At 49.5% G+C, this 27,020-nt stretch overlaps 2 protein-coding genes across 9 annotated transcripts in view; both read left to right on the top strand.

Moving 5' to 3' along the window:
- The first annotated feature begins 2,879 nt into the window (after nt 1-2,879).
- Nucleotides 2,880-6,737, top strand: dhh (desert hedgehog signaling molecule). The gene is made up of 3 exons (XM_085913380.1): nt 2,880-3,428; nt 5,314-5,575; nt 5,721-6,737. Exons 1-3 carry the CDS (start codon nt 3,045-3,047, stop codon nt 6,485-6,487), a joined length of 1,413 nt encoding a protein of 470 aa, XP_085769506.1. The 5' UTR covers nt 2,880-3,044; the 3' UTR covers nt 6,488-6,737.
- Nucleotides 6,738-7,629: 892 nt separating this feature from the next.
- The window catches only part of kmt2d (lysine (K)-specific methyltransferase 2D), a 28,887-nt gene continuing 9,496 nt past the window's right edge, over nt 7,630-27,020 (top strand). For 2 of the 8 annotated variants that reach the window (XM_085911630.1, XM_085911481.1), the window contains exons 1-40: nt 10,026-10,523; nt 10,758-10,840; nt 11,284-11,395; nt 11,484-11,686; nt 11,771-11,883; nt 11,974-12,136; nt 12,246-12,417; nt 12,526-12,640; nt 12,782-12,960; nt 13,041-13,327; nt 13,792-13,893; nt 14,010-14,707; nt 14,779-14,892; nt 14,974-15,087; nt 15,179-15,283; nt 15,368-15,549; nt 15,787-15,951; nt 16,083-16,192; nt 16,287-16,328; nt 16,406-16,594; nt 16,695-16,865; nt 16,941-17,063; nt 17,163-17,284; nt 17,355-17,490; nt 17,566-17,643; nt 17,719-17,796; nt 17,860-18,018; nt 18,099-18,168; nt 18,262-18,500; nt 18,574-18,647; nt 18,762-18,812; nt 18,910-20,508; nt 20,601-20,774; nt 21,028-21,167; nt 21,254-22,992; nt 23,083-23,206; nt 23,388-23,466; nt 23,530-23,596; nt 23,689-23,921; nt 24,045-26,924. In XM_085911630.1, coding sequence (XP_085767756.1) covers nt 10,456-10,523; nt 10,758-10,840; nt 11,284-11,395; nt 11,484-11,686; nt 11,771-11,883; nt 11,974-12,136; nt 12,246-12,417; nt 12,526-12,640; nt 12,782-12,960; nt 13,041-13,327; nt 13,792-13,893; nt 14,010-14,707; nt 14,779-14,892; nt 14,974-15,087; nt 15,179-15,283; nt 15,368-15,549; nt 15,787-15,951; nt 16,083-16,192; nt 16,287-16,328; nt 16,406-16,594; nt 16,695-16,865; nt 16,941-17,063; nt 17,163-17,284; nt 17,355-17,490; nt 17,566-17,643; nt 17,719-17,796; nt 17,860-18,018; nt 18,099-18,168; nt 18,262-18,500; nt 18,574-18,647; nt 18,762-18,812; nt 18,910-20,508; nt 20,601-20,774; nt 21,028-21,167; nt 21,254-22,992; nt 23,083-23,206; nt 23,388-23,466; nt 23,530-23,596; nt 23,689-23,921; nt 24,045-26,924 — 11,652 coding nt within the window. In that variant the 5' untranslated portion in view covers nt 10,026-10,455. Of the gene's footprint in view, nt 7,649-8,294; nt 8,590-8,627; nt 8,793-10,024; nt 10,524-10,757; nt 10,841-11,283; nt 11,396-11,483; nt 11,687-11,770; nt 11,884-11,973; nt 12,137-12,245; nt 12,418-12,525; nt 12,641-12,781; nt 12,961-13,040; nt 13,328-13,791; nt 13,894-14,009; nt 14,708-14,778; nt 14,893-14,973; nt 15,088-15,178; nt 15,284-15,367; nt 15,550-15,786; nt 15,952-16,082; nt 16,193-16,286; nt 16,329-16,405; nt 16,595-16,694; nt 16,866-16,940; nt 17,064-17,159; nt 17,285-17,354; nt 17,491-17,565; nt 17,644-17,718; nt 17,797-17,859; nt 18,019-18,098; nt 18,169-18,261; nt 18,501-18,573; nt 18,648-18,761; nt 18,813-18,909; nt 20,509-20,600; nt 20,775-21,027; nt 21,168-21,253; nt 22,993-23,082; nt 23,207-23,387; nt 23,467-23,529; nt 23,597-23,688; nt 23,922-24,044; nt 26,925-27,020 lie in introns of those variants that run through there. The other 6 variants (XM_085911984.1, XM_085911896.1, XM_085911810.1 and 3 more) reach the window with 6 other exon arrangements.

Raw genomic sequence — 27,020 nt, 5'->3', positions numbered from 1 at the left:
AATAGCCCAAATCTGCTTATATTTCATTGAAACCTACATTGGAACAATTTGTCGGTGTTGCTTTGACCTCTAAAATGAGGTAGCACAGGAGCAGCACCTGAGGGACGGGACAAGATTTATTCCAACCAAGAATGCTTCTCATGTCACCCACTCGGGTGACACGCGTAGACTGCTTGCCGGTCGTAATTCAGACGAGGCTGCTCGTAATGGGGTGAGATAGGCTATCTTTATTGTCAAAACATAAGAATGAAGGGAGGGAGTGGGAGATAGATAGATTAGCTTTCCTGACAGTGGGTCGTTTGAACTGGATGCCAAAATGAATTAGACGCCGTTGCGCCGGTCGGCCGGCCGGCCCTCGTTTGTGTGCTCGCGAGTGAGCGAAGCACTCACAGGAAAAAGGCGAGACTCGCCGGCTAATCAGTTGATAACGCCACTCGCGCTCTCTGCCCGGCCGGCATCCTGCGTGCACGCTCGCGCCACGCTTGCTTCACACGGGAAGTCCTGCTCTACTTTTACATGATTACTTTGCTGCTTTTGGAGGCCAGGTTCTGAACACAGATGCTGAATGTGAAGTTGTCGGTGCATCATATCTAGCCATTGAGGTGCTTGTCTGGGTTCACAAAGTTCCACCCTTTTTTTTTTTTTTTGTCTTGTCCACCTCTACCATCATGTCTCCTTGGCCTCCTTCAAATTTTGTTGCTTAACTTTAAGCAAAGTTGGATGCAATACGGTGGTGTGCACAAAAATGCCCCACCCTGCCTCTTCCTGCGTTGATAACGAAGTGAGAGATGCCGCCGCCGCCGCCGTGCAAAGGGAAGAGACCCTTCGAGCGGCCTCCATCGGAGGAAGTGGAACCTGAATCGCGTTTCTCGGGCTCCGAGAGACAAGACAAACACGTGAGATGTCAAAGCTGACGTCTGACTGCAGCTCTCTCCCCAGCCAAACAACATTGGACACAAAAAGGCTTTTTGGAGAATAAGAAAAGGTGCTGACTTGTGGAAGGAGGGAGGAGAGATGTCATTTGCATTGGTGTGGCGTTGCAGGAAGCTCAAGCGCATGTACTCCCATCCTGAAACCGACGGGGGGAGTTAAAAAGTTCACAAGAAGCAACAAGGGGGAGGCACAAGGATTGGCCGCCAAAATAAGACAAAACAAAACCAATAAGCACAACTTTTTATCCATCTCCATCCCACAGACGCTGGCTCGCTTCCTTCCTTTCCCCCCCCCCCCTCCCCCTCCTTTCATGTTACATTCTCAAATTGCTTTGATGAAACGTGTCGACATGGTGAAGATGTAAACGTTTTTTTTTTTTTTTTGTCTGAGTCATGCCCTGCGTTTGTCATGGAGGCCGACATCTCTCATCTGTGCTGCTTATGCCAGACTTGTGCTGTCTTTTGTTTATTCATTAGGACAGGAAAATGCTGTTTCACCCTGACACCCCTCCCCTACAACATCCGGGATCTTCTGGAACCTCCCAGCTCGGATGCTTGGGATGCAACCTTTGGTGACCTTTACAAGAACGTTGCAGCCGATGCTGATTTTATTTCGCTGGTTGAACACAAGTGACGGAGCAACACATGTAGACAAATAACCATCTTATTTTTCATATTTTCATTTATCTTCCGTAAAGAAAAACTCATCTTAATGCAGGTTACCGTGGAGCCATGACCGTCTTAATGTGTAGCCATAATATACTGCCTCCAAGTGGCCAATGTGTGCACAGCAGAAGGAGAAGCGCAATCTCCATTAAATCAAAGAAAAAAAGGTGGGGCAAAGTTTTTGAAGTGTCATTATTGTATGTTTTATAAAATTCAATATTACAGAGCACTCCTTTATTATTATTATTATAAAATCATTATTATTATTATAAAATCATTATTGTTATTATTACTAATGTTAAATTGTACTCCTTTATTATTATTATTATTTATTATTATTATTATTATAAAATCATCATCATCATCATTATTATTATAAAATCATTATTGTTATTATTACTAATATTAAATATTAAGAAATGGATTAGGATTTTTTTTTCGTGGTGGAGGCTGGAAAAATGATTTGATGGAGTACGAGTATAGTGACGGAACAAAGTAAACTTGAATATATCAAGGTGTCACTATTAGTCTTAGGACCGCTAACAATTGCGCCCTCCCTCTTCATAGCATTATTATCAGACGCATTTCATGTCTCTATTGTTCTAAGGCGGATAAAAATAAAGATGTTGTTTTCGAGTGTTTCTAAGTGAAAGGTCTTGGGGGGCACCAGCTTGGTTCCTCAAACACGGGAAGTAAGGCGGACTTTTAGGGGTGTCAAGGTTGGACACTTGTTTTTCGCTGTATGACCTTCACTTTCAAGTCCGTCTATTAATAACACACACTTGATTTTTTTTTTTCTTCCCTCCTAACCTTCTAAATATTTGACCTGGTTTTCCTGGTTATTGATTGATGAACCAAAAGTGCATTTGAACTGTCTCTCCTCATTTGTCTTGGATACGAGAGAACGTCCGAGATGTTGATGACAGGGGGGGGGGGGTGTCATTGTTGTTAACACAAGCGGACTGACTAATCATGGGTCCTTTCAAAGGTTGCATTGAAAGGAGGCGTGTGCTGTCCTGGCGCGGTGGGAGGAAGGGAGGGCAATCTGCTGCCGCCGACTCTAATAAGACCCAAATGGCTGCTGCAAGGTGGCCAGCAGCTCGGTGAGTCAACAAGAGCGGACGCTGCGCAGAAGGAGGCACAGAAGAGGAGGAGGACTACGTGAGGCTCGCTCCGACTTGGAAAAGCGTGCACAAGAGAATGATAGCGTGACACGATTTGAAAGCGCGCGCCAAGACGCACCGGGGGCGGGGGGGAGGGGGGGGACTTGAGCGACGTGACAGGTATACAAGATGAAGATGACTTTTGCTGCTCAGGTGGCTTCCAACCAACTCATACGTACCAGGTCAAACTTCGAGACTTCATACGGAAATGTGTTGTAAGTGTTAGAACTAGTACTTTCCGGTTCCATTTCAATCCAAAGGGATGTCCGAAACCTGAGTTTTGATGCTCAAGCTAGTAGCGTTTTGGAATGGAGCAAGATTTGAGCATGCCCCCCACCTGAAACATCAAGCCTCCCAAATGAATCAGCCCCGCCGGGCCCAGAGAGCCCGGCTGGGCCTGCTGGCCCTGTGGACTTGCCTGTGTCTGGCCGAGGGATGCGGGCCGGGCCCGGGCTACGGCGTCCGCTCCAGGCCCAGGAAACTCACGGCCATGCGCTACAAGCAGTTCTTCCCCAACTTCTCCGAGAACAACCTGGGAGCCAGCGGGAGAGCGGAGGGCAAGATCACCAGGAACTCGGATCGTTTCAACGAGCTGGTGTGCAACTACAACCCGGATGTTGTCTTCAAAGATGAGGAGAACACCAACGCCGATCGCTTCATGACTAAGGTAGCTTTTTTTTTTTCACCTTCATTCATTGTTTGCCATTTGACCTTGCTCCTGGCACAAACAAATTTCTACCTCCCTTCTTTTAAGGGAAAAAAAAAATCAGCACTCCCCCTTGAGAGGCCCAAATGCTCGCGAGCAGCTCTTTTTAATATTTAACCAAACACCTTGCACACTGCTAGGACAAGTGCATCCTGAAAAATAATATTTTCAAGGCAGTTTGCATTTGGATTGTGAACCCAAGCGTGATTTGTGGCACATGCGATGGGAATCCTCGCTTTGCTTGTTTAGGCAATAAATGTGGCCCCATGAATATCGGCGCTTGTGATGCGTGCCCTTCTCATGCCCACTTTTGGCCGTTTTGGCTAGTTTGCCCAAATGTGAAAGCAAGTCTTTGTGCAGCACTTGGAGAAAGGTCGCCTATACGAAATTCCCGCCTGCTGAAGTAATGGCACCGTTGGAAAAGCCACTATTGTAGTTGTGACAATGAAACGCCTCTCTCTCTTGGACGGCTGTTGGGAGGAACGTTTGCTTTCTGTGCCTCTTTCTCACCCTTTGCTGTCACATTCCAACGCGCACGCCAATACAATTTCCCAGCGGCCTCGCGCATATTCGCTAGCGGCGCTCAGATCCGCCTTCTCCCACAGTTTCTCGGCAAATGCCGTCCGCTCGCTCCAAAAGGCCCGAGAGCCCGGTTTGATGACATCGCTTTCTTCACCGACGCCGTCCTTCCGCCGGCCCACGGGAGGCCGAGGAGTCAGCGCTCTGATCTCGAATCTCACGCTTGGCGCAGCTGGCAAAGACAGAGAAAGGCCTTGATTATTCTGTCACCCTGTCAAAAAAGGCAAAGGAATGCGGCGGCCGAGTCGCAACTGTAGCCTTTTTTTCTTACATTCTCGTGGAGGAGGAATTTCTGTACCAGTAGACAAGCAATTAAAACATGAGGGAGAACGTGTTGAAAAAGTCACGTCGAGTACAATTCTCCATGGTCACGCTTGGAAACGCTGGATTCGGCTTTTAGCCTGTTAATAAATGATAACATTTGTGCTTGAGTGGCCTTCAAACATCCGTGAAAGCACAATCGCTTCATAGGACTTGAAACAAATGCCAAGCAATCTGCGTTTTAGGCCAAATATGGCACCACCACATCATTTTATGTGCAAACACCTTTGTCAGATTTTCTGAAATTTACTAAAGTCCGTTGGAAAATTTAAGGCATTCACTCTGGAAAATTTAGCAAAGTCCAATTCAAAAGCCATCATGCTTATCCATCTTTGGGAGTTTGATCTCAAAGCAAAATCAACTCTGCTGGAGTTTGGAGCTCGTGGGCACAACCGCAACACGTTTTGAGAATTGTTTCTGTGAGAAGAATGTCAGAAAGATTCCCGTAAAGATGGACAGGGTTTGATTGTGTGCAACCAAAATGCCATTCAACATTTTGACAGTATGGTTCATTCGCGTAAAAGCTTCTCCCACTGAAATAAATAGCTAATAAGTAGCTACATATAAAATAGAAAATATTACAAAAAATAAAAATATTTAGATTTGTTGTTCCATACTAGCTTCACTCTCCGTTGAAAAAAAACATCAATTTAATCCGGTCCTAAATTTCACAGCAGTTTAGTCACGGTTCAAAAACATCATAGCGCCCTCTAGTGGACAAAAAGAACAATGCACCTATTTAGGCAGCGAGTCTCTTGGGCACAATTTACTCTTTGCAGCGTTTCCCAACCTTCCCAAGACACCCATTTTCCTTTTAGACAACCAAAAAGACCAAATTGTGAACTTTTGATGACCTTTTCTAAAATTTACTGTGTTGATGTTTTTCTTATCACATGCTGATGACTTAATTTGACACTGCCCCCCCCCCCCCCTCCCCTTCTTGTAGCGCTGTAAGGAATGTTTGAACAGGCTGGCGATCGCCGTGATGAACCAATGGCCAGGGGTGCACCTGCGGGTGACGGAGGCCTGGGACGAGGACGGCCACCACCCTGCCGGATCCCTGCACTACGAAGGTCGGGCCGTGGACATCACGACCGACGACAGAGACACGGACAAATACGGGCTGCTGGCCCAGCTGGCTGTAGAGGCGGGCTTTGACTGGGTCCACTACGAATCCAAATATCACATCCACTGCTCTGTCAAAGCTGGTAAGATCACGCTCAGTGCGTCTGCAAAAGAGAATTTAAGTCCCGAACTTGCATGTTTGAAGGTCATTGAAGGTCATTTGTGGAGATATGACATTCTAGCGTTTTCCTGATTGATGATATGGATTCAACTGGTCTCTTTCTGCAGATCACTCGGTGGCGGTGGAAAAAGGAGGCTGTTTCCCAGGCTGGGCCCGGGTGACTGTTGCTGGAGGAAGGCAGAAAAGCATGTCCTCGCTCACCCCCGGGGACAAAGTGATGGCCGCCTCGACGACGGGTCGAATCGTATTCAGTTCGGTTCTGCTCTTTCTACACTGGGACCCGGCGGCCCGGGTCACCTTTCTGTCTCTGGAGACGGAAGACGGCCATGGATTGGCCGTCACGCCGCACCACCTGCTCTTCTTGGACCCCGACTGCTCGCTTGACGATAGCAAGTACCAAGCGCGATTCGCCAGCAGAGCCAGAGCCGAGCACTGCGTTTTGATTCGGAGGCTAGACGGTCAAATAGGGCCGTCTCGAATCCGTTCCGTTTCGGTGGAAGAGAGCACGGGGGCGTACGCGCCTTTGACAGAAGACGGAACTTTGTTTGTAGACGGCGTGCTGGTGTCCAGCTACGCGCTAGTGGAAGGGCAGCCGCTGGCGCACTGGGCCTTTGGACCTCTGCGATTCATCTTCTCAGTCCAGCGCCTGTTTTGGGGCGGGAGCGCAACGGGAGAAGAGACAACTGGCACCAACACAACCCGGCTCCGTCGTAATGGAGCTTTCGACGTGAACACTTCTCTTCCCAGATGTCAGGATGCGGATGGAGCTCGGAGAATGCCAATCCAGCGTCAGGCATCAAACGTGCACTGGTATGCTCGACTTTTGTACAGTGTGGGATGTATGGTTTTAGATTTAAACTCTTTTCATCCTTAAGGTATAGCTTTTTTCTTTTTTTTTGTTCACTTCCACCGTATGATAACTAAACCTCACTCTGTCAGTGCACTGGATCGTTTGTAATTATTCTTTGGAATATTTTTCACATGCATTATTCGAATTTTGCCAAAACAATAGATTTTCTATTTTTCTACCATCTGAAACGTAATATATATTTCATATTTTAATAAATGCACCATATGTATTGTACGGCTTCACCTTTTGTCATCAAACATTAAAATGTGATTTAACGAGACAATCATGTTTTCTGTTATTTTAATCACAAAATACCCTTTTCCTTTTTTCTTCTTCTTCTGTGGGGTCTATTGGCAGTTAGCGAACGACCTTATTGGCGCAGTAACGCCACCTACTGATAGTGTCTTCCCATTGCAAGGCAACCAAAGTGAGTTGAAGAAGTGTAGGTTGCCATCTAGCGGTGGTTCTTTGAAGCGCACTCGGGTCTCAAATTTTAGTTAAAGTGGATTGACTATTTATTTTTAGAATTCCTCAAATATGAAATAGTTGCTGTACTCAAGCATATTTTTCAGGTATCTGTATTTGACTATATATATATATATTTTTTTACTTTGACACATGGCCCAATCAGCTTGAAGTACCTAATTGTCCCCCCTTCCCCGAGCAGACCACAGCTGAGCGTTCCCAGATCGATATTGCGTCGAATGATTTGCGTGTCAATCTGGCTCTTGTCCGGTTACCTGATTCATGCTCTGTTGTAAACACTGTGTGTGTCATCTGAGGGATTATCCTTGAGATGCAGGGAAGCAGATGGAAAGGGAGTCACTCTGCTTGGCTGCCGGCGAATGGGAGCAATCGGGTGCCCTTAATACCACCCTCCATTTACAACCATTGGCCGATCGGCCTGTCCTCCAACCAGTCTCCCCCCCCCCCCCCCCCCCCGCCCCCTAAAAAAAATCTAATCCAATCTTGCTAAAACTGAATGGGGAGGTAACTAATCCTGTGCAAAGGCCTAGTAACAACCTATTTTCAAAATGAAAACCTGCACTTGTTTATGTATTATTCCGCTTGAATAAGTAGGACGATATAGACTTCAGACCAATTTTTACACTTTTGTTCAAGTACAATTCTTTGATATTGAACCTCAAGGGTCTTCCTTTACAGGTTGTGTGGATTTCTATTCTGGTAAGAAGTGTTGGGGGTCATACAAAGGTCTCCACATACGAGCAATAGTGCAGTGACAATATCACTTATTAGTTTTATCATCAAGGTCGTCAATCCAAACTAGTATGGAAGTTGGAGGGCATTCATTTGACTTTTAAGCAACATACTATCGTTTCATAGGTTGTTTACGATTCCAGCCAGCAGAATCAGAATTGTGGGAAATAAATCAGGATCAAAATAATCTGCTTCAATGCTGAACCAAATCAAATAAAAATCAGCACCTCCGGGTCGGGTCATCCACGAGAACAGAGCGCTTGCATGCGTCGCAACGAAGCGCCTGCAGTTAGAAACAACCTCATGAAAATGGCTCCCATGCTTTGAAAACCGAATTGACCTCCAATACGATCGAGTGTTAATATCCTCCATGTTTCCGCGCTGTGCCTGCCAACTAGCACACTCATGTGCAGGAAAAGATAAACAATGCATTAGTTTAATTTTAGATGCCCGAAACGTTGACACACTGACTACTCGTATCGCACGATTGGCTGATTTTTAGAGCGCCTGGTAAATGTTCTTCTTTTTGGCGCAGTTTGGTCAAGTGTGAATTGGAATGTAGATAAAAGGAAAGGAGGTTCATGCAAAGTTAAGACATAAGTAACAATATGTTGCCAAGTAAAGCACGACGTCAAATGCGTGTTTTTTTGTTGTTTTTTTGCAGTGCAAAAAGTGCGACCTCGCCAGAAGGATTCCACAACACAAGTGGCTAGTCGTTAGCATTGAAGCTACATCCACAAGCTCGGTCGAATGTTCGCAGAACGAAAACACTTATGGGGACTGTCGTGGTTCTACGAGACGTAACGGTGCCTCTCGATTTCTGTCAGCAAGCCGAAGCGGCGATGAGCTAGCTCAGGTAGCCTTTCTCGGCGCACTTGTGTAAAGTGTACTGAGTAAGAACCGACCGAGTAAGTGTGAGCGAGCTCGTCGGTAGCCTTCCGCCCGTGTGCACTTCCCCCACCTTCTCTCTCCCTCTCACTTGCTCCAGCCGGCTAGCCGCAGCAGCGTTAGTCCGCTACATAAAATGAAGCGACCAGAAGCATTACGGGAAGCTGCCGTGGGGCTCTTTGGATTTTGCTGATGTATGAGGAGACGCTTTTGTTTTTGTAAGGTCAGTGGCGTCAATTGGGACTTTCCCCAACTTGCCGTGGCAAGCGTAAATCGAGACACACTAACCCTGACCTTAGACCGGGTAATGTTGGCTCCGCTCTCGGTAGCATTTAGCTGTTAGCTTGTAGCAGATGACGCGGTCTACTTGCTGGGGAAGTAGCCGTGTTACCTGGGCGCTAACTTCGGCTTGGTTCATGTTCCTTGGTGACGGCGTTCGGAGTGTTTTAGTTGAAGTTAGCAGGTGTTAATAACACAAGTGAATGCGGTTATGCATGCGACTAAACGTAGTTCTCGCAGTTTTGACTCTTCGGGACACTTAGCTGCTACGTCACCATCGCTAGTTGTTCGATTTTCCGTTTCAGTCCGTCGCTAGGGATGTGGACTAGGCTATTTGCTGGACCCGTACGAAGCCCTCAAAATCGGTGTTTACATTGAGTAATGATTCATATGACTGTTACCATCCAGCCGTGTTATGTTTTCTTTACAAGATGTTGTTTACGATGTTCTTTGCGATTACCAGCACAATGCGATCACCACGAAAGTTAATTTGTTATTACTTTCAGTGTCAAACCAGGTTGCTGTTTTGCCATCACTCACCACTTTTCGCGAATGCGTTTTCGAATCCAAAGCCTACGAATGAACTAGCTTTTCCATTCCCCATCATGTGCTTTCGTTATCGTGGAGTGTTTCGACTTGTCACATTTTATTCGATGTCGCCACTCTCCGCTCTTCCGCCAAATTTACTCTATTGTTCACCTTTTGATTTTTGGACCAACCAAATAGCGTTCATTAAAGTTGAGCCCAAGGCGGTGTTTTGTTTTTTAAAATATGCTGCTGACATGTGCAGTGTTGTTTATACACCTGATATTCTTCTCGCATTCAATAATGTTTATATCTCCCATGCATGACAAACACGTGAAAGATATTCGTCCGTCCACCAGACGAGTTTTTTTTTTCTTCCAAAATGCGGTGTGTAAATGGCAGCACATGATGAATATTTACTTGGAAACGGTGCTACTATTTGTTCTGTAACTTAGCATCGTAGTTGCAGCACTGCTGGCGCCGCGCACGTTCGTTTGTTGTTTTTTTCCCCCCTGCCATTGGAAAGACCATCATCATGCGAGCACACATTGGGGACTCTGCCATGTTATCATTCGGCTGAAACGGGGCTGCGTGCAAAAAGTCGCTTTCCATCGACATTGACGGTTCGTAGAATGAAAGATCGCTGGCCAAACACGACCCACGCTACATTTCCGTGTTATTTGTCGTGTTGCAGAAACAATGGCGAGGCCGTCGTTTGATTTACTGTACTGTTCCAAGTCGATGGCGTGAAGCTCCAAGCGGAACTTTAATGTGAGCGACTCTGTTTCCGCACGACAACAAAAGCGCTGCAACGGGAAGCTTGTAACGCGGAAGTTGTCTTTTCTTTGTGTATCTTCAATATGGGCAATCTTTTTTTTTTTTGGAAGGTGGAGGCATATCTGAAACGCCCCAATTAGTTTGTTACGACATATCATGTTCTGTTTGTGTTGTTATCTAACCGGTTTGCAATATGCATTACTGGGTGAATAAGCACTTTATGTGTGAATTCTGGTGTATCAACTTCCTGCATCACTCGCGCTCATTTGCTCAATTCTCAAGTACACTCGATTGCATTAGTGCCCATGTTGGTCAATGACTCACGCCAAGCCACATTACTTTGGGACAAAAACTCGATGCATTTATGTACAAGGTGGTTGGTATGGAGTAATTATTTTTTTGTGTTCATTTAACATGGATTGTAATAAACATTTGCATTTTAAAAAGGGAGAATCTGCATGTTCTTGCTGTATGGATGGGACGTCATCCATTTTATTTATTGTTTCATTATCTAGCTCTCGCTTTTGTTACTATGATTGTTGTTGTTATTATACTTAATAGTAGTGGTATTGCATTATTTTGAGACATCTGTATTGTGACACCACAGATCTCTGTCAAGGAGGTCAAAGTCAGTTTGGGGGATGGACGAGCAGAAGTCAAACTGCGACGAAAGCGACTCTGAGCCAGCAGGTAACCCCGGAATGTCTTCTGTATTCAAACATTGTGTGAGGCCTCAGTCAAAATTTCTCAGAATCACATCTGCAATATTTTGCACTGTGAAATGATGCGTTCACCTCTACGACTGTCGTGGTAATTATTAGACAATAACATATATTATTGTACAATAAATCAAATGGACAACAGCGTTACTTTCCAGACTCAATCAATTGTCATTTACACGTACGACACCGGCATTCAGCCATTTATTTTTGTTTTGGTTCCTATTGCCCTTGAATAGTCCATTTTCTTGAGAATTAAAAGTTAATTGTCCTCAAAAAGGGTTCACCATAATTCAGTGGCAATAAAAGAAAGAATGATCATATCCCCCTATCGTGCTCGTTTTTGAAAAATGTATTGTCCTGGCCTTAAAAAAAATGTTATTATGACGGTCAGCGTTTGAATGTATTTTTCAGCTGATGACAACGCTCCCGCTCGCCAAGTCGTCTCCTCTGAAGGAGAGCCCCAAGCTCTCCCCGCTGCTGAGGATGTGCCGGCTCCGACCGCCGCATCTTCAAGTCCACCCGAGTATGTTCCTTCTTCGCTTTGCTGGCAGGCCGGCGCCGCTTCCCGTTGACAATATTGAACACAGATTCTTTTCTCGTGTTTTGAGTAGGGAGAGTGTGAGGGCTTGTGCTCTTTGCAATTGCGTGGAGCGCAGCCTTCACGGACAACGGGAACTCCGACACTTTGAGTCGACTTCAGAACCGCCAACCCTCCGACCGTCTGCTTCTCGGCCGCCACCGCCCGGAAATGATGAATTGTCTTCCATTGGATTTTCGGACACCTCCTCCCTGGCGTCACTCTTTGATGACTCAGGTTAATTTTCAGACAACAGTTGCTCCCTCAAATATCCAGATGATGTCTGTTGATGATGACCTAATGATGCTGTTTGAAATGCAGGAGCTTGTTGGGTTCATCACTGGTGTGCGGTGTGGTCAGAAGGAGTGCAACGAACGGACGACGGCGGCGGCTTGGTGAACGTCGACAAGGCTGTTATCTCAGGGACGCAGCGGGTAAGGCTATAAAGCGGCTTCAGTGTCAAAAGATGAAAACCAAAGTTTTCACGTCACACCTGTGGACGACTTTTTTTTTTTTTTTTCCAGCTTTGTGAATACTGCAAACGGCTGGGCGCAACCATTCGATGCCATGCCGAGGGCTGTTCTACCTTTTACCACTTCCCCTGTGCAGCGGCCAGTGGTTCCTTCCAATCCATGAAGCAGCTGGCCCTTCTCTGTCCGCAGCACATAGACCAAGCCCAAGAGTTGGGTAAGATCAAACAGAGGCATCTTTCTTCATGCCGTCAATTTGAAATGAAGGCACCAGTTGGAGCCGGCGGCATTAACCATGATGTTCTTTTACATTTGGACTTTCACAGCCGGGGAAGAGTCTTGGTGCGCCGTGTGTGACCTAGCAGGGGCGCTCACAGACTTGCTGTTCTGTACGGGCTGCGGACTACATTATCACGCGGCCTGTTTAGAAATCGGGGCCACGCCCATACAGCGGGCGGGGTGGCAGTGCCCGGAGTGTAAAGTGTGCCAGACCTGTCGGTGAGTTCCAGCCTGTCAATGCGTTAGCATGCAGCCCCAATATTTGCTTCACCTGCCGTGTCTTCTTGGGATGTCATGCCACTCATTTGCTTCGCTCTGATTCTCCAGACAACCAGGTGAAGACTCCAAAATGTTAGTATGTGATGCCTGTGATAAGGGCTACCACACCTTCTGCCTGCAGCCCGCCATGGATTCCCTCCCCACGGATCCGTGGAAATGCAGAGTAAGTCATCTTCGTCGTCTGTTAAAGGTGGACCCTTTCTTTAAAAAAAAAAAAAAAAACCCCAAGAGTTTCAAGCATTTGCAGTTAAGTTTTCGGGCTACGTCGATCAGGTTTTTCTCTTCGCTATGTCAACCCTTTCAGAGGTGCCGCGTATGTATGGAGTGCGGCGTTCGCGGACTGGTTTTGCCGGGCTCGGCGCAGTGGTTTGACAACTACGCCGTGTGCGAGGCCTGCCGGCGCCAACGCGGCGCCGTCTGCGGCGTATGCGGCAAAGCTGCGCGCCCATCCGTGGCTCTTCAGTGCTGTGCCCTGTGCCACAGGTTTCTTCAGCAATTACACGCACACTGCTCCTCTGTGGCTTCTTTCAGTCAAAATATTCCGTCGTCTTTTATTCTCCCAGGTGGGTGCACAGAGAGTGCGCGCTGCCGGACGTCAAGAACATTTGCCTGCTTTGCAAGGAGGATCGACTTCAGCGTCTCACCGACGCCCACGCAGCTGAAACTCAAAGCGCAGAGGTCACGGAAGAGGCCGAGGGGCAGCTACAGTTGGTGGAGATGACCGTCCAAACGGAGGCCAACGTGACGACGGAAGAACAGACAGACGGGATACGAGGACAGCCGCCGGGCACGCCTGATGTGGGCGTGGCGGGCGCCGCCACCGCCGAGGAAGTGACACCCATGGACCTAGGTCAGTCCCTGCCCATCACAACTAGTGCTATCACTACGTATTTCCAAAGTCTGACTTTCACACGAGACTTGAATAGAAAACATGACATATGAAATTATTTTTTTATAAAAATCTTGCACAGCAGTTTAGCCAGCCAATAATATAAAACCATTGCTCCACAGAAACACATTTTTCTGTGTCTAGTTGCAGGGCTCAGCCAGTTTTTTCAGCTGGGCGAGGCACCAGCACACCCATCCGTCCACTTAGTGAGGATATGATCCATTAAAGACGGATGGCTCCTTTTGGTTTTGACAATCGGGAACTGCGTTTTTTTCGCAGGCGCACAACAGCGGCACAATTCAGACCGAGATGATTTGCAGTTTTGCTGTATACAGAGGAAAAAAAAAAGTTTCTTCTGTGTAAAGTCCGTAGTCTTTATAAAATAAAATAAACAGACCTTGACCAGTTTTATCCCTTCTATGTAGATGCAGAGACTAATCCTCCTGGGCCAACGGATGTAGGCGACAAATTCTCAGAGGAGAAGCTGAAGATAGAAAAAGCCGAGTGCATTTCAGAGTGGTCTCCAGGTAGGAAGGGCCAACTGTTGACCTACATACTTGTGCGTGGACAAAAAGCTGGCCGGCTGGGGCCAATGAAAGATTTGTAAGTGATTCAAGTAATAACATGCATTCCTTAATCCTAGCTGAAGAGTGCTCGAGCAAACAGGGCGCCCCTTGTCTACCTACTGATGAAAGGCCAGCAGAAGAGGCGGTCGGCCGTGTGATCCGAGCTGCCTCCCAGAGCTCCGCTGCCGCGAGATGCTCTCCAAATCCCCAAGTAGAAGAAGAAGAAACACTGGAGGGCCCTGAAAATATGGAGGTGGACAAGCAGGAGACTCTTCTTTCCGCGGATAAGCCTCTATTAATAAAGACTGCTTGCGGTGGATTCCAAAGCGTGCAATCATTCAGTAAGACGTCGCCCGAGTCGTCACCTCCTCCGGCATCTGTCGACAAAGCTGACGAGCGGGACACGAGTCCGTGCCGGACGCGCCGGGCGTCGTCGGACACGCAAGACGGACGCTCGACCGGCAACGCGGAGGAGAGGCTCCTACCTCACTCTGAAGACGAGGAGGAGGAGGATGAAGACGACGACGAGCCAATGAGAAGAAACGGGCGCGACGTGGATATACGAGAGGATGAGGTGAAGCCGGAATTGCTGCTGGATGACATGTCCAATGAGAGCAGCAGTGGTTTCCTGGGCTCTCCCGGGGAAGCGGACGCTCACCTTTCTATGGAGCTCGGCCGCTCCGAAACGGATGACTCGCTTCCCTTTGAACCCCTGGAAATTCACGCAGAAAAGGTGAAGCGCCGGGGCTCCCCTGGCCGCTCAAGGGTCAAACAGGTCAGTGAATTTTTATGCGTACCTTGTGTTGGTTTTTCCACCATTGGAGACTCACCGTGTGGTCATCTCAGGGTCGAAGCAATAGTTTTCCCGGGAAGCGCAGACCGCGAGGAGGCGGCGGAGGGCGAGGGCGGGGTGGCAGGTCTCGCCTCAAAGCGATGGCCTCTTGCATCGACGCTTTCTTGGTGAGCTGAGTTCTGCATCCCAAATCATACGGCAAAAACATCACTTTGACTTTTTTTTTTTTTTTTTTAACTTGTCCTCAGCTAAGCATGACCACCGACTCTGGAATAAGTAAAGAGGAGGATGACGAGGAAGACGACACCATGCAGAACACAGTGGTTCTTTTTTCCAACACTGACAAATTTGTCCTGCTCCAGGTATCGCATCTTCATTTGAAAGGCATTCATTTAAATTTTGCATCACAGTGAAAATCCATCTTTTTTTTTTTTTCTTTCTGCTTTGTTTCAGGATATGTGTGTGGTGTGCGGCAGCTTTGGAAAGGGTGCGGAGGGGCAGTTATTGGCCTGTGCGCAGTGTGCTCAGTGTTACCATCCTTACTGTGTGAACAGCAAAGTACATCCAACTCCTTGAATATGTTCATTTGTTTTTTTTCCATTGCTTTGTAAGTCGAGGTCAAGCAAACACTATCTTTTCTAGATCACAAAGACCATGCTGCGCAAGGGCTGGCGCTGTTTGGAATGCATCGTGTGCGAAGTATGCGGAAAGGCTTCGGACCCTTCCCGTCTGCTGCTGTGCGACGACTGTGACGTCAGCTATCACACCTACTGCTTGGACCCTCCCCTGCACACAGTGCCCAAGGGAGGCTGGAAATGCAAATGGTAAAGGGAGAAAAAAAAAATCTTTGAAAGCTTTGTTCATCCTTGTAACTTTGAATGAGGTCAAATGGAAATGAATTCCTGGAAATTTGCATCTTATGTAAAACATTCATCAGACGTTGCATTAGCTATTCAGGTGCGCTTTACTGACTCCTGCAAATTGTTACTCATTGTCATTGGGGGGACTATTTCTTTTGGACTCTTGCATGGATTAATTGCGTCGGTTTGATTTTTTCCAAGGTGCGTTTGCTGTGTGCAATGCGGTTCCAACTCGTCGGGTTTCCACTGCGAGTGGCAGAATAACTACACCCACTGTGGACCCTGCGCCAGCCTGGTCACCTGTCCGGTTTGCAGAGAGAACTTTATGGAGGAGGAGCTGCTACTGCAGTGTCAGCACTGCGACCGGTGGGTGGCGCTCACCAGAACCAAATACGTCAATCGAAACAAATGAAACAATGATGACGTCTTTTGGATACGTTTTTCTCCATCAATGACTTCTTGGTTTTATTCCAAATGTCACGTGGCTCTTTTTGAAGATGGGTGCATGCGGTCTGCGAGAGTTTATATACCGAGGACGAAGTGGAACAAGCGTCCGATGAGGGCTTTGCTTGTACGTCATGCAGCCCGTATGTTCCCAAACCTGTGGGTGAGTATGAAGCACACACAAATGACAAAACGTTCTGGCAATGTTGCTGGATGAAACACGATGATTTTCATGTTTTTTTTTTTCGCCACCATAGTTGAGTCGTCCATCATGGCTTCGATAAGGATCAAAGAGCCAGGTTAGTGAAATGTGTGGCTTTTTTTTTTTTTTTTTTTGGTTTGTGCTCGATTGTTTCTCACCTGGTGAACTTTACAGAGCCGCAGTTCTACCGCTTAGAGGGTGTATGGCTTACCGAATCGGGGATGTCCCTGCTGCGGACCATCTCCATGTCTCCCTTGCTGAAGAGACGGCAGCGTCGCTCTCGCCTCGGCACTTTGTGTTGTGAAGGAGGAGGCCCTGATGGAATGGACGTGAGGGAGGAAGGCGAAGGGGAAGAGGGAAAAGGTTGGAACGTTTTTGCCCTATCGATTAAGCGTATTTGCGTGAGAAATGCACCGCCATTTTTTTTTTTTTTTTTAATCATTGATTTATTTGATCTGTCCAGTCTGTGGGGAGTCTATGGATTGTGACACGAAGATGGAGAATCCCGGAAGCCCTGACAGAGAAGGTGGCGTTGATGGAGGCGCAGACGGCTTGGCTGAATGCGATGTTCTCAAAGGTGGGGTGGACGATACAGAAGATGGCAAAAAAAGAAAACGGAAACCCTACAGGCCCGGTAGGCTCACTTTTTTTTGAAAGCTAGATTTAGCACATGCTTTCGAGTACGTTTGACGTGAATTTGTGGCGTTAGGAATTGGAGGCTTCATGGTGCGACAAAGGAAGTGTCACACACGCTTGAAGAAAGAGTTTTTTGCCCAGCTGGCTGGAGAGACTACTTTAGACGGGCAGCCAATAGAGAGAACCATCGAAGAGGGTCAGTACAAAAAAAGAATTTTCATGTCAAAGTGTGCTCATATGCAATCATGATTATTATTAAATTTTTTTTGTAATGTCATAATTGTCGCTGAAGTAGGACCCCATCCTGACACGGATAACATCATGGACCCTAAACCATTAGACGGAGAGGAACAGGCGAAGAAACGTCGAGGTCGAAAGAAAAGCAAACTCGAAGACATGTTTCCAGCTTATCTCCAGGTTTGTTGGTCTGTCTCGGTTTTCGTCCTTGCGTGAAATCCACGTGTGCATTTTTTTCTTTTTTCTATAGGAAGCTTTCTTTGGAAAGACGCTTATCGACTTGAGTAAGAAGGCCGTATTGACGAGCCCCGGGCAGAGGCCAGCTGCATGCATTCTTCAACCTCCATTACCGCCACCATCCGCTTGCAAAATGACTTCCCCGGAAAGTAAGAAAACGACTTGAGCGCATCATGTAACGACAAACGAGCATTCCCGTGTGACCTTTTTCTGCGTCTCGCTAGCCGAGGCCAAGGATGGAATGGTGCGTCATCTCAAGCAAGAGGGGCGTGAGGCCCCGCTGGCTCAGGGAGAAGGTGCAGGTTAGGAACCAAAAACACTTCCACACACACCTTACTCGGGAACTGCATTGTCAAGACCCGTCCGTCCTTTTTCAGGAGTCTCTGCGCCATCCTCAACACCGAAGGACCTAGGGTCAACCGACCCCCGTGGCTTTGATGCGGACAAACGTGAAGGTAATGGTTGTCGCCGAGCCCGGCAAATATTTCAGAGGCGTTGAACTCTTGTCTTCACGTTAGGTCTACCACAAGGAGTAGAGAATCAGGATTCGGAGCAGTTTTTCCGGAAGGTGCTAGGAGTGTCCGAAGGCTCCACCTTGGAGGGTATGAAGCCCATCTCAGAGGGCAATAAGGGAGAACTCAATTGTGGCGCCCTGCCACAGAAAGCTCTCCTCTCAGGTGTGTAGAGCGGGACACCTTCGTTTGCATCGGAACGGTGATCATTTGAAGCTCGGACTTGAAATGGACATCTTTTGTAGGTTCTCTGCCCTCAGCTGGAGTCATGGACGCTTTCCCCGCCCTTTCTCAGTCACCCTTCTTTGACATGCGGTAGGGAGAGCTACCTTTCTTATTTAGCTAAGCTCCAGACAATGCATGAATTATTTTTTAATCGTGATCTTCAACCTGTTGAATTGTGTTCAGGGAAAAAGCTGGGATGTTCAGCCCAAACGGCGGTGAGGAGAGTCCTTGGGCTACCCCATCTACCCCGGCGACTCCTTCCTCGCCACCGACCCCCACCGAGGCGGAAGGCGACGGGCTGTCCTACAACCAGCGCAGTCTCCAGCGATGGGAGAAAGACGAGGAGCTGGGAGAACTCTCCACCATTTCTCCCGTGCTTTATGCTAACAGCAACTTTCCCACTCTCAAACAGGACTACCCGGGTGTGTGTGGGCAACAATCATCATTTGATGAATGTTGTTAGGTACATGTTTGATATTTTGTCCCTTTTCCCAGACTGGGCGAGTCGCTGTAAGCAAATCATGAAGATCTGGAGAAAAGTATCAGCAGCTGACAAGGTTCCTTATCTGGTATGTTTTTTTCACAATAACATAAAAAAAAAGATGTATTTCATTACATTTGGCCAAAATGTATTGCTTTCGGGGCCACAATGAATTTGATTTAGCATGTTTTTATTTCAACAGCAAAAGGCCAAAGACAACCGAGCCGCTCAGAGGATCAACAAGGCACAGAAGGTGAGTTAAAGCTTCTCATCGCCGCGGCAAATGAAAGTTGTAGGCATTGTAATGGCAACCTTTTCTCTCTCTCATTTCTCCTTTTCCGACCTCGTAGCAGGCAGAGAGTCAGATGTGTCGACCCGTGAAGACAGAGCCAGTGCGTATTAAAGGGGAAAGACCCAGTTTACATCTGCAGATCCCCCCGCCTTCCGGATCGACGTCCATGTCGTCTCAGCCGAGCTCGGCGGAAAGCCCCTTTCCTTTCCCCCCGGATTCGGGATCCTCCTCTGTCTTTTTCTCAGATGGTTTCACAAAGACGCCGGGATCGGCCGAAATCCGTACGGATCCTTTTGCCAAGCTCCCGCCTCAGTCGCCGCGTTGTCACTCCCACCCACCGACTCCTTTATCCTATGCCGGGGCAAGTCCCGTACAGGCGTCCTCCTCAGGTTATTCCGCTTCCGGCCCACAGGGTCCTCCTCCTCAGGGACGGCCAGCTAGTCTTGGCCCCTTTGACATGCAAGCAGGGACTTCAGGAGCCACCAGACGGGCTCAGCAGGTTGACCCCTACTTCAGATCACAGTTACAGCATCAACAGGGTCATTTGTCACAATCTCAGCAAGGCTCACAAGAGTCCCTCACAGCTCTACCGAGTCCTCATTCAAGAAGTGCCGGCATGGGCATCGAGTCCCCCATTTTTTCGCCGCAGCATAACACGCACTACGGAGACCCTCAAAGAACTCTGCAGACGGAATACGTTTCATCCCCGGTACCGTCGCTCGCCTCTTCGCCCGCCAGCCAGTATCAGGGGGATATGAGCGCACCTTCGCCTCGCGCCGCTCCCGTCGGAAGACCTGACCTCGCCGCCGGGTCCCCTGCTGGGATGCTGGAGTCCGGGGATGGACTATTTAAGGCGCCCTTGACACCGCGGATGCACCAAGGGGACGGCACGACGCTTCCTTCTGGAGCCTCCCCGAGCCACCCCTCTGAAGGCTACAGGCAGTCCCCCTCTCACCCTTTCTCCGACCACCCCAATCAGTCTTCACTCGCTCCCAAGTTGCAGTCAGGTGACGCCGGTTGTCTCGGAGCCCAGAGACACCCTGTAACGCAACAGGAAATGTGCTCCAGGATTCCCTCCAGCCCGCAATCCCAGGGCAGCTGTCAGTCTCCCCACACGCCAGGAGGCCTCTCCAACGATGCCTATTCCGCACAGTCTCCCGCAACTCCACGTTTCCAGTCCCCGGATCACTCTTCGCAGCCACCTTCCAGGCCACAGTCTCGTGACCCGTTCGTCACTGTCCACAAACCTCCCCCCCGCCCCACGTCCGCTGCACCGGACGGAACCGCAAGTTTCAAAAGCTCACCGAATCCAAATCAGTCCCCTCAATTACATTCCAGCGGTAGTCCCATCGGGGATTCCCTATCTGGCAAACCCTCAGCGCCCCCACCTCCGTTTGGCCCGAGCGGAGGGGCCACTCAGATATCCCAACAGCAGGCACAGGGTCAGCCGCAGCAAACACAGCCGACGGCAATCGCAGACATCTACGCTTCGAGACCGATACCTCTTTCTGGAGCTCAAGAAGTGGCGGCCGTCCGCCCTCAAGATGCACCTCATCAGACATCCTTGCCGGGCACTCAAGAAATGTCCGACGTGTCGGCGGTGCAAGACCCTGCACTGGTGGGCCTGAGTCCTTCAGAGCTGGAGAAGCATCGACAGGTATTTGAGTATTGGACAAAAAAAAGAAAAAAAAGAACGCTTCTTGTCCTCCTCCCATTTATTGTTGTTAATTGATGTGTTTTTGCGTTTAGCGTCAGAGATTGAGGGAATTTCTCATCAGACAACAAATGCAACGCAACACCATGCGACAAGAAAAGGAGGCAGCTGCAGCTGCTGCAGGCAACGCATCTCCGGGATGGCCAGGAGCTGAGACGGCTGCATTTCAACAAGATAAGATCCACAGAGCACCACCGCCTTATCCACAGGTGCAGTGAAAGCTTTGCTATCTCAATAGTCATGCTGGGAAGTCTCAAGCAGGGGTCACCAAAAAGAAACATTTTTTTTTTTTTTTTTGACTTAATGAATTGACTTGTGTGGTAACTATAATGCCATTCATGCAAAATAAGGACATAAAAACAAGAATTTACTATTTCAATGAAGCAGCAGCTGAACGGGGGTGGCTATTGACACGCGTGGTAAACAGTCTGAAGTCTAACATTTGCTGTCTTCTTGAATTAGGATCGCGTGGCTGTCAACACGGTGGCCGCTCAGGCCGCTGCTCTGGGAAAGATGCCCGTGAATGCCAGCGGCTTGGGTGACAAGCTCATTTGCCCACCATCCACAGGAAACCCCGCCATCATGGATCCGAATGCACTCAGGTATGCCCTCAAGCAGTCATCTTAGCAAAATTTGTCAGAAATATCACTCAACTTTTTGACATCTTTTCGTCATCTCTGTCCTTCAGGCCATGCGGGCCCAGCAAGCCTCACGGCATGTTTCCTCGTCCACCGTTCCCTCCTCAGTGGCATGCCGCTGCAGGACCAAGGAGGTTCCCCCACCCTGGCGTGGATGCTATGGCCATAAGACACAATCTCACTTCTCCTGTCAACATCCAGGCTATGGAAGCTATGGGTCACCCTCACCCCATCATACCGGGGCGTGGAGGAGACAATATGCAACCAATGGGCCAAGGACCCCCTCCGCAGTTTATCGAATTAAGACACAACTCGCAGAGGCCGCCGCTTCGACCCCAGTTTATGCCTCGCGGACCTCAGCCCAGACAGCGTCTGTTTGTCCCCCAAGACATGCCAGCACCTTACGTTCAGCAGCAGCAGCATCATCCCGGAGCACTCGCCGGTGCTGTTCCATCTCAGGGGGGTATGGACTCCCAATTGAAATTACAGCAGAGCGAACTGTCTGCTTTATTACCTCAGCAGTCTGCGCAGCAGCCCCAGGCGATACTTTCGAGTCCCACTACTCCCGGCGCCGGACATCGGCAGCTCTCACAACCGAGCCTCGTCCCAGAGCAAAATCAAGGACACAACGAGGCACTACCGGAGCCTGATCTCGAGAGCCTCGGGGTTGCCCCGGGCGAGGCCGGTGTGGAGGATGAAGAGGATTTAGCTCTTGACTTGGACCCAGACAAAGGAGATGACGAATTGGGAAACCTGGACAACCTGGAAACGAATGATCCACATCTCGATGACTTGCTTAATAGTGACGAGTTCGACCTGCTGGCTTACACTGACCCCGAACTAGACCAAGGAGACCCCAAGGACGGTTTCTCGGACCAGCTGCGTTTAGTCGAAGCGGAAAGCGAAACCCCTTCATCGGCCTCTGGATCTGCCGTGGCGGAACAAGTCAAGTTAGAGTCTGGCCAGAGGTCCCTCTCGACGACACCGGCCTCGCCGGGCAGGTCATCCACCCAAAGGCCGCCCTCTCCTAACACAGCTGCTAACTCCAAAGTCAAAGTCGAACGTCTCACCCCTCAGCTGTTGTCAGGACAGAATACCGTTAAAGATGAAATTTCTTTACTGCTGGGTGGGAACGCAACATCGGCTTTGCCAGCGCAGCAGGAGCACTCGTCAGCTTCTCTCAGTTCTGTTCGTTTAGGGGGGCTTCCGTACGCTCTACAAGGTCAGGACGGGCCCTTGCCTTTTCCCGCAGTGGCCGCGCACGCCGACATCGGAGACGACGCGCTCGACCTGCCCGACGTTGGAGGACAACACTCTGCCGCTGTAGACTTGGCAAAAGTAGAAAGCTCGTTGGATGGCGAGCTGCCTCTCCTGATACAAGATCTTCTGGAACACGAGAAGAAGGAGCAGCAGAAGCAACAACAACAACAGCAGCAGCAGCAACAACAACAGCTCAGCTCCCTTCACCAAGGAGGCATGGCGCCTCATTTTCCCTGTCAGCAGTCAAACTCACAAGCGCCCGTACCGTTAATGGTGCCGCAACACCACCGCCCGCCATCTCAAGCCGCAATGGCCCCGCCCGGCATGGCGCCGCGCGCTCCGCTCATGGCGCCGCATCAACAACGGCTTTTGGGAAGCGCAATGGCGTCGTCGCCTCACATGACCATGAGCCAGCAGCAAGCTATGGTGAAAATGGGGCAACCAGGAATGCACGCAGGGCTTAATCATCCACCCCAGCAACCTGTGATGAAGCCGTCGCCCCTGGCCAACAATTTCTTCCCAGACAAAGGTAACCACCGTTATGGGCAATGATTCTGCAATAATAGTTTTTTTTTTACGTACTGTATCAACAGATATTGCTTTGGCTGTGTTTTTGCAGATTTAGACAAATTTGCCGCCGATGACATCATGGATCCCATCGCCAAGGCAAAGATGGTGGCCCTTAAGGGTATCAAGAGAGTGTTGGCACAGGACCCCATGGTTGTGCCCCCGGGCATCAACAGGTATTTAAAAGGGGTGGAGAAAAAAAAAAAAAAAGCCGTCCTTTTGTTTTAATCTGTAAATGATATGTCTGCTTTTCTGTCTTCATTTGTTTTGTTTTTTTGTACAATACGGCTGAAGTAAGCACAAAAAGCTTTGACAACTGTTTATTGTGTTGAGTTGCATGTTTTGCTTTCTTTTCAGGCAACAGGTTTCTCTACTTGCTCAAAGACTGTCTGCTTCAGGCACAGAGCCAGGTCAAATGCCATCCGTGCCCCCAAAGGTAAGCTGTGACGCTTGTTTGTCATTCGATGACATGACCCATTCAATGCATTCTTACCTTCAGGAGGGAGAAAGCAGTGATCCCACCCAGTCGAGAACAAACCCTCCTCCGTTTGTTCAAGGAATCATCAGTATGTACTACACTGCCGGTTCCGCGTTATTGTTTATCGTATTTGTAATGTACCTTAAGTGCAAATGTCTAAGGTCATTTTTCCGGTTTCAGATAATTCCGAACAGCACCAGTATGAGGAATGGCTTGTTCACACTCAGCAGTTACTCCAGATGCAGTTGAAATTTTTGGAAGAACAAATCGGGGTCCATCGAAAATCTCGTAAGGCTCTTTGCGCCAAGCAACGCACTGCCAAGAAAGCTGGCAGAGAATTTGCCGAGTCCGATGCTGAGAAACTCAAGTTGGTCACCGAAGAGCAGAGCAAAATTCAGAAACAGCTTGACCAGGTAAGTACATTTCAAAACGTATTCATTTTTTTATTGATTTATTATGATCCTCAATCGTGTTCATGGCAAAATCCCTTTTGGCTTCTGTATTAAAAATACCAATAAGTATTTCTTTTGCTCCAGGTACGGAAGCAGCAGAAGGAGCACACCAATCTCATTGCTGAGTATAGAAGCAAGCAACAGCAGCAGCAACAACAACAAGGTCCAGGTCTTCTAGCTCCTGGACATTCTGCACAGGGAACCCCACCTCACATGTTTCCCAAGTTACCTGGCCAGATGGTGATGGGCCAACAGGGAAGTCCAGTCATAAGCCAGCACCACGGTATGGTTCCCCAAGGTGGAATGCCCGTCCGGATGCCTCAAGGTCAGCCTTTCATGGGAAGAGCCCAACCTCAGCTCCCGGTGGCTCTCGGAGCCAACGGTGCTCGGCCCGCGTGTCCCCCCGGCGCCCCGCCGGGATTCTTCCCACCGGGGCCAGCTGGAATGCAGGGTGCTGATCCCAGACTTCTCCAAGAAAGACAGCTTCAGCATAGGATGCACATGGCAAAGCTCCAGCAGCAGCAGCAGCAGCAAGCCATGATGGGCCAGCAGCAACACCGAAATCAACAGTCGGCCCTAATGACCCCGACGCAGCCGGCCTTGATGGGGAATCCACTCGGATCGCAGCAACAGGAGATGTTAGCCGGTCAGGTGAATCAGCAGAACATAGCTCAGGTTCCACAAGTAATGGGTGCAGGTCAACCTGTGGCTCCACCACCTCAGAATTTTAACGCTGGCCAGCCCAATAACCAGGCTCCAGCCATGGTGGCATCCCAGCCCGTGCTGCCTGGGACCCAGCCAGTTCCGCAACAACAGAGGGCTCCGATGATGGGTCAGCAGGGAATGAATGTATCTCCGGGTCACGCTATTCTCGGAGGTCCCTCGGCTCAGCAGGCTCAGCTGACTCAACAGCAACAACAACAACAAAACATTCTGGCGCAACGCGTGTTTTCTTCTCAGCAGCAGCAGCAGCAGAATGTCGCCAAAACATTTGCTCAAGTTCAGCAGCAACCGATGACGCAGCAAAGGCAACCGACGCCGTTGATGAGCCAATCCGGCCACGAGCAAGGAAGGCTTTCCCAACCCTCGACGCCACAAATGGGTTCATCCCCTTCAACGGGTACGAGCACGCCTCAGCCCTTAGGAGCTTCAGATAGTCAAATGGTGGAGACGAAAGAGGGAGACAATCTCAGCGGGGGTAACCAAACTCCATCGCAGCATAGTGGATCGTCCACCCCCAATCACGTAAGCCAGGGAGGCTCTGCAAATGATTCGCAAGCTGATTTGGGGCCACAAGCACCTCAGCAGCACCAAGACCAGACGTATTCCATGCAGCAACAACCGTCACTTCCTGATCCACAAACCAATTTAATGGTCAATCAACAGGCGGGTGAGGCTCAACAACATCAACTGCCTGTTCCTGCGCTACAGAGGCAAGATTCGGGGAGTTCTGACAAGCCCACTTTGATGGTGGTTAAACAAGAAGGGACATCTGCGGATTTCTTAGCGCATCAGCTGCAGCAGCAGCAACTGCAGCAGCAGCAGCAGCAACGGCTACAACCAGTTCCGAATCTCACGCAGCAATCTCCAGATCCCAACATCCAGCAACAGTCTGTTCTCATGAATCATCCTCAACAGCAAAGCCTCATGGTACAGCAGCAAAAACAGCAGGCCATGATGGCCATGATGAGAACTCAGCAGCCAGGCGGGATGGCGCAGCAGAGGCCCGGGCTTCCAGCTGCAGCCGCACGCACCCCCATCAACCTCCAGGTGCAGGCTATCATCGCTCAAAATCCACACTTGCGCAATCTTCCGCCCAATCAACAGCTTCAACACATCCAAGCCATGCTTGCCCAGAGACAGGGACCTGGGATGCTGCGAATGCCCATGGGTCAGGGACCCCAAAGTCAGTTGAGACATCACGCGTTACCCGGACAGGCGCCGCACGCCGCAAAACAAATGCCAAGAATGGAAGGGCAACACGTTCCGTTTGGCGCCATGGGGAAGCCGGGAGCGATGTGCGCTCAGCAACAGAGCGCCCCGACTCACTTTCAGCCCGGACCCATGGGACCGCAAATGGGCCAGGCCATACAACATCCGGTTATGAGGGGGCAGCTACTGGTGCCGCGCTCTCCTGTGGACCACAGTCGCATGATCAGGCCCACATCGCCACGTCAGTCGCTACCCGCGCACCCCGGCGATCTCAGAAACCCGCTAGGCCAAGTTGTCGGGATGCGTCCGCCCACCCCGAACCAGCACCAGCAGCAGGCACTAACGACAGCAGCGGGGATCCGTACCCAGGGATCCCCTTCTCACGCGTGTTCCCCGAGAGGTTCTTTCGGCATGAGCCCCACCCATCCCACCTCCCCGCACCCGGCCCACGTCTCTTCGCCTTCGCTCGCCGACGGCCGAGCCGGAAGGGGAAGTCCGTACGGTCAAGTCAAGGCGTCTCCACTCAGGTCACCGGGAGCCAAGACTCCATTTGAGTGCGCGGGGCTGAAAGTGGAATCGCAGATGTCGTCGCTCGGCGAAGCGCCGACTCCAAACGGTCCTCAGACAGAATCGTATGCCCGACAACAGTCGCCGCATGTCTCAGACGGCCGGGATCCTCACCCGCTGCGTGGCTCCACGCAAGCGGACCTGTGCAAGTTGACCCTGCAAAACATTAAACAGGAGCCAAGGGAGGTGCACTGTGACGGCGCAGGAGAAGCCGCATCTGGTGCCATCAAGCGAGAGGCCACGGGCGACTTGCTTTCTTCGGGGAGCAACTCTGCGTTCATGAATGCAGATGACAGCAGATCTGAAACTGGACAACAATTGCTCCAGAAGCTCCTGAGAACAAAGAACCTTCAGCTTGCCGCCCAGAGGCCCTCTGATGGCATCCACAATGAGATCAATGGCCACATCAACAGCAAACTGGCAATGCTGGAACAGAAACTTCAAGGGACTCCACGAAATATGGAGGTCAGTTTTCTTATCCTTTTTTTTTTTTTTTTCTCTCTACTTCACCGAGTTCTTCTGTGGAGGAGTACATACTATATAGTTATTTTCTTGACACTC

The sequence above is a fragment of the Syngnathus leptorhynchus genome, chromosome 1 (genome assembly GCF_054491065.1).
Source record: "Syngnathus leptorhynchus isolate UIUO chromosome 1, UIUO_Slep, whole genome shotgun sequence".
NCBI lineage: Eukaryota > Metazoa > Chordata > Actinopteri > Syngnathiformes > Syngnathidae > Syngnathus > Syngnathus leptorhynchus.
The sequence above is the reverse complement of the archived record's forward strand: the minus strand, read 5'-3'. Positions and strand labels throughout refer to the sequence as shown.

Coding starts and splice junctions, on each gene's coding strand:
- dhh (XM_085913380.1), top strand. CDS start 3,045: ATGCTCAAGCTAGTAGCGTTTTGGAATGGAGCAAGATTTGAGCATGCC. Junction 3,429..5,313: donor CCGATCGCTTCATGACTAAG/GTAGCTTTTTTT, acceptor CCCTTCTTGTAG/CGCTGTAAGGAATGTTTGAA. Junction 5,576..5,720: donor CCACTGCTCTGTCAAAGCTG/GTAAGATCACGC, acceptor CTCTTTCTGCAG/ATCACTCGGTGGCGGTGGAA.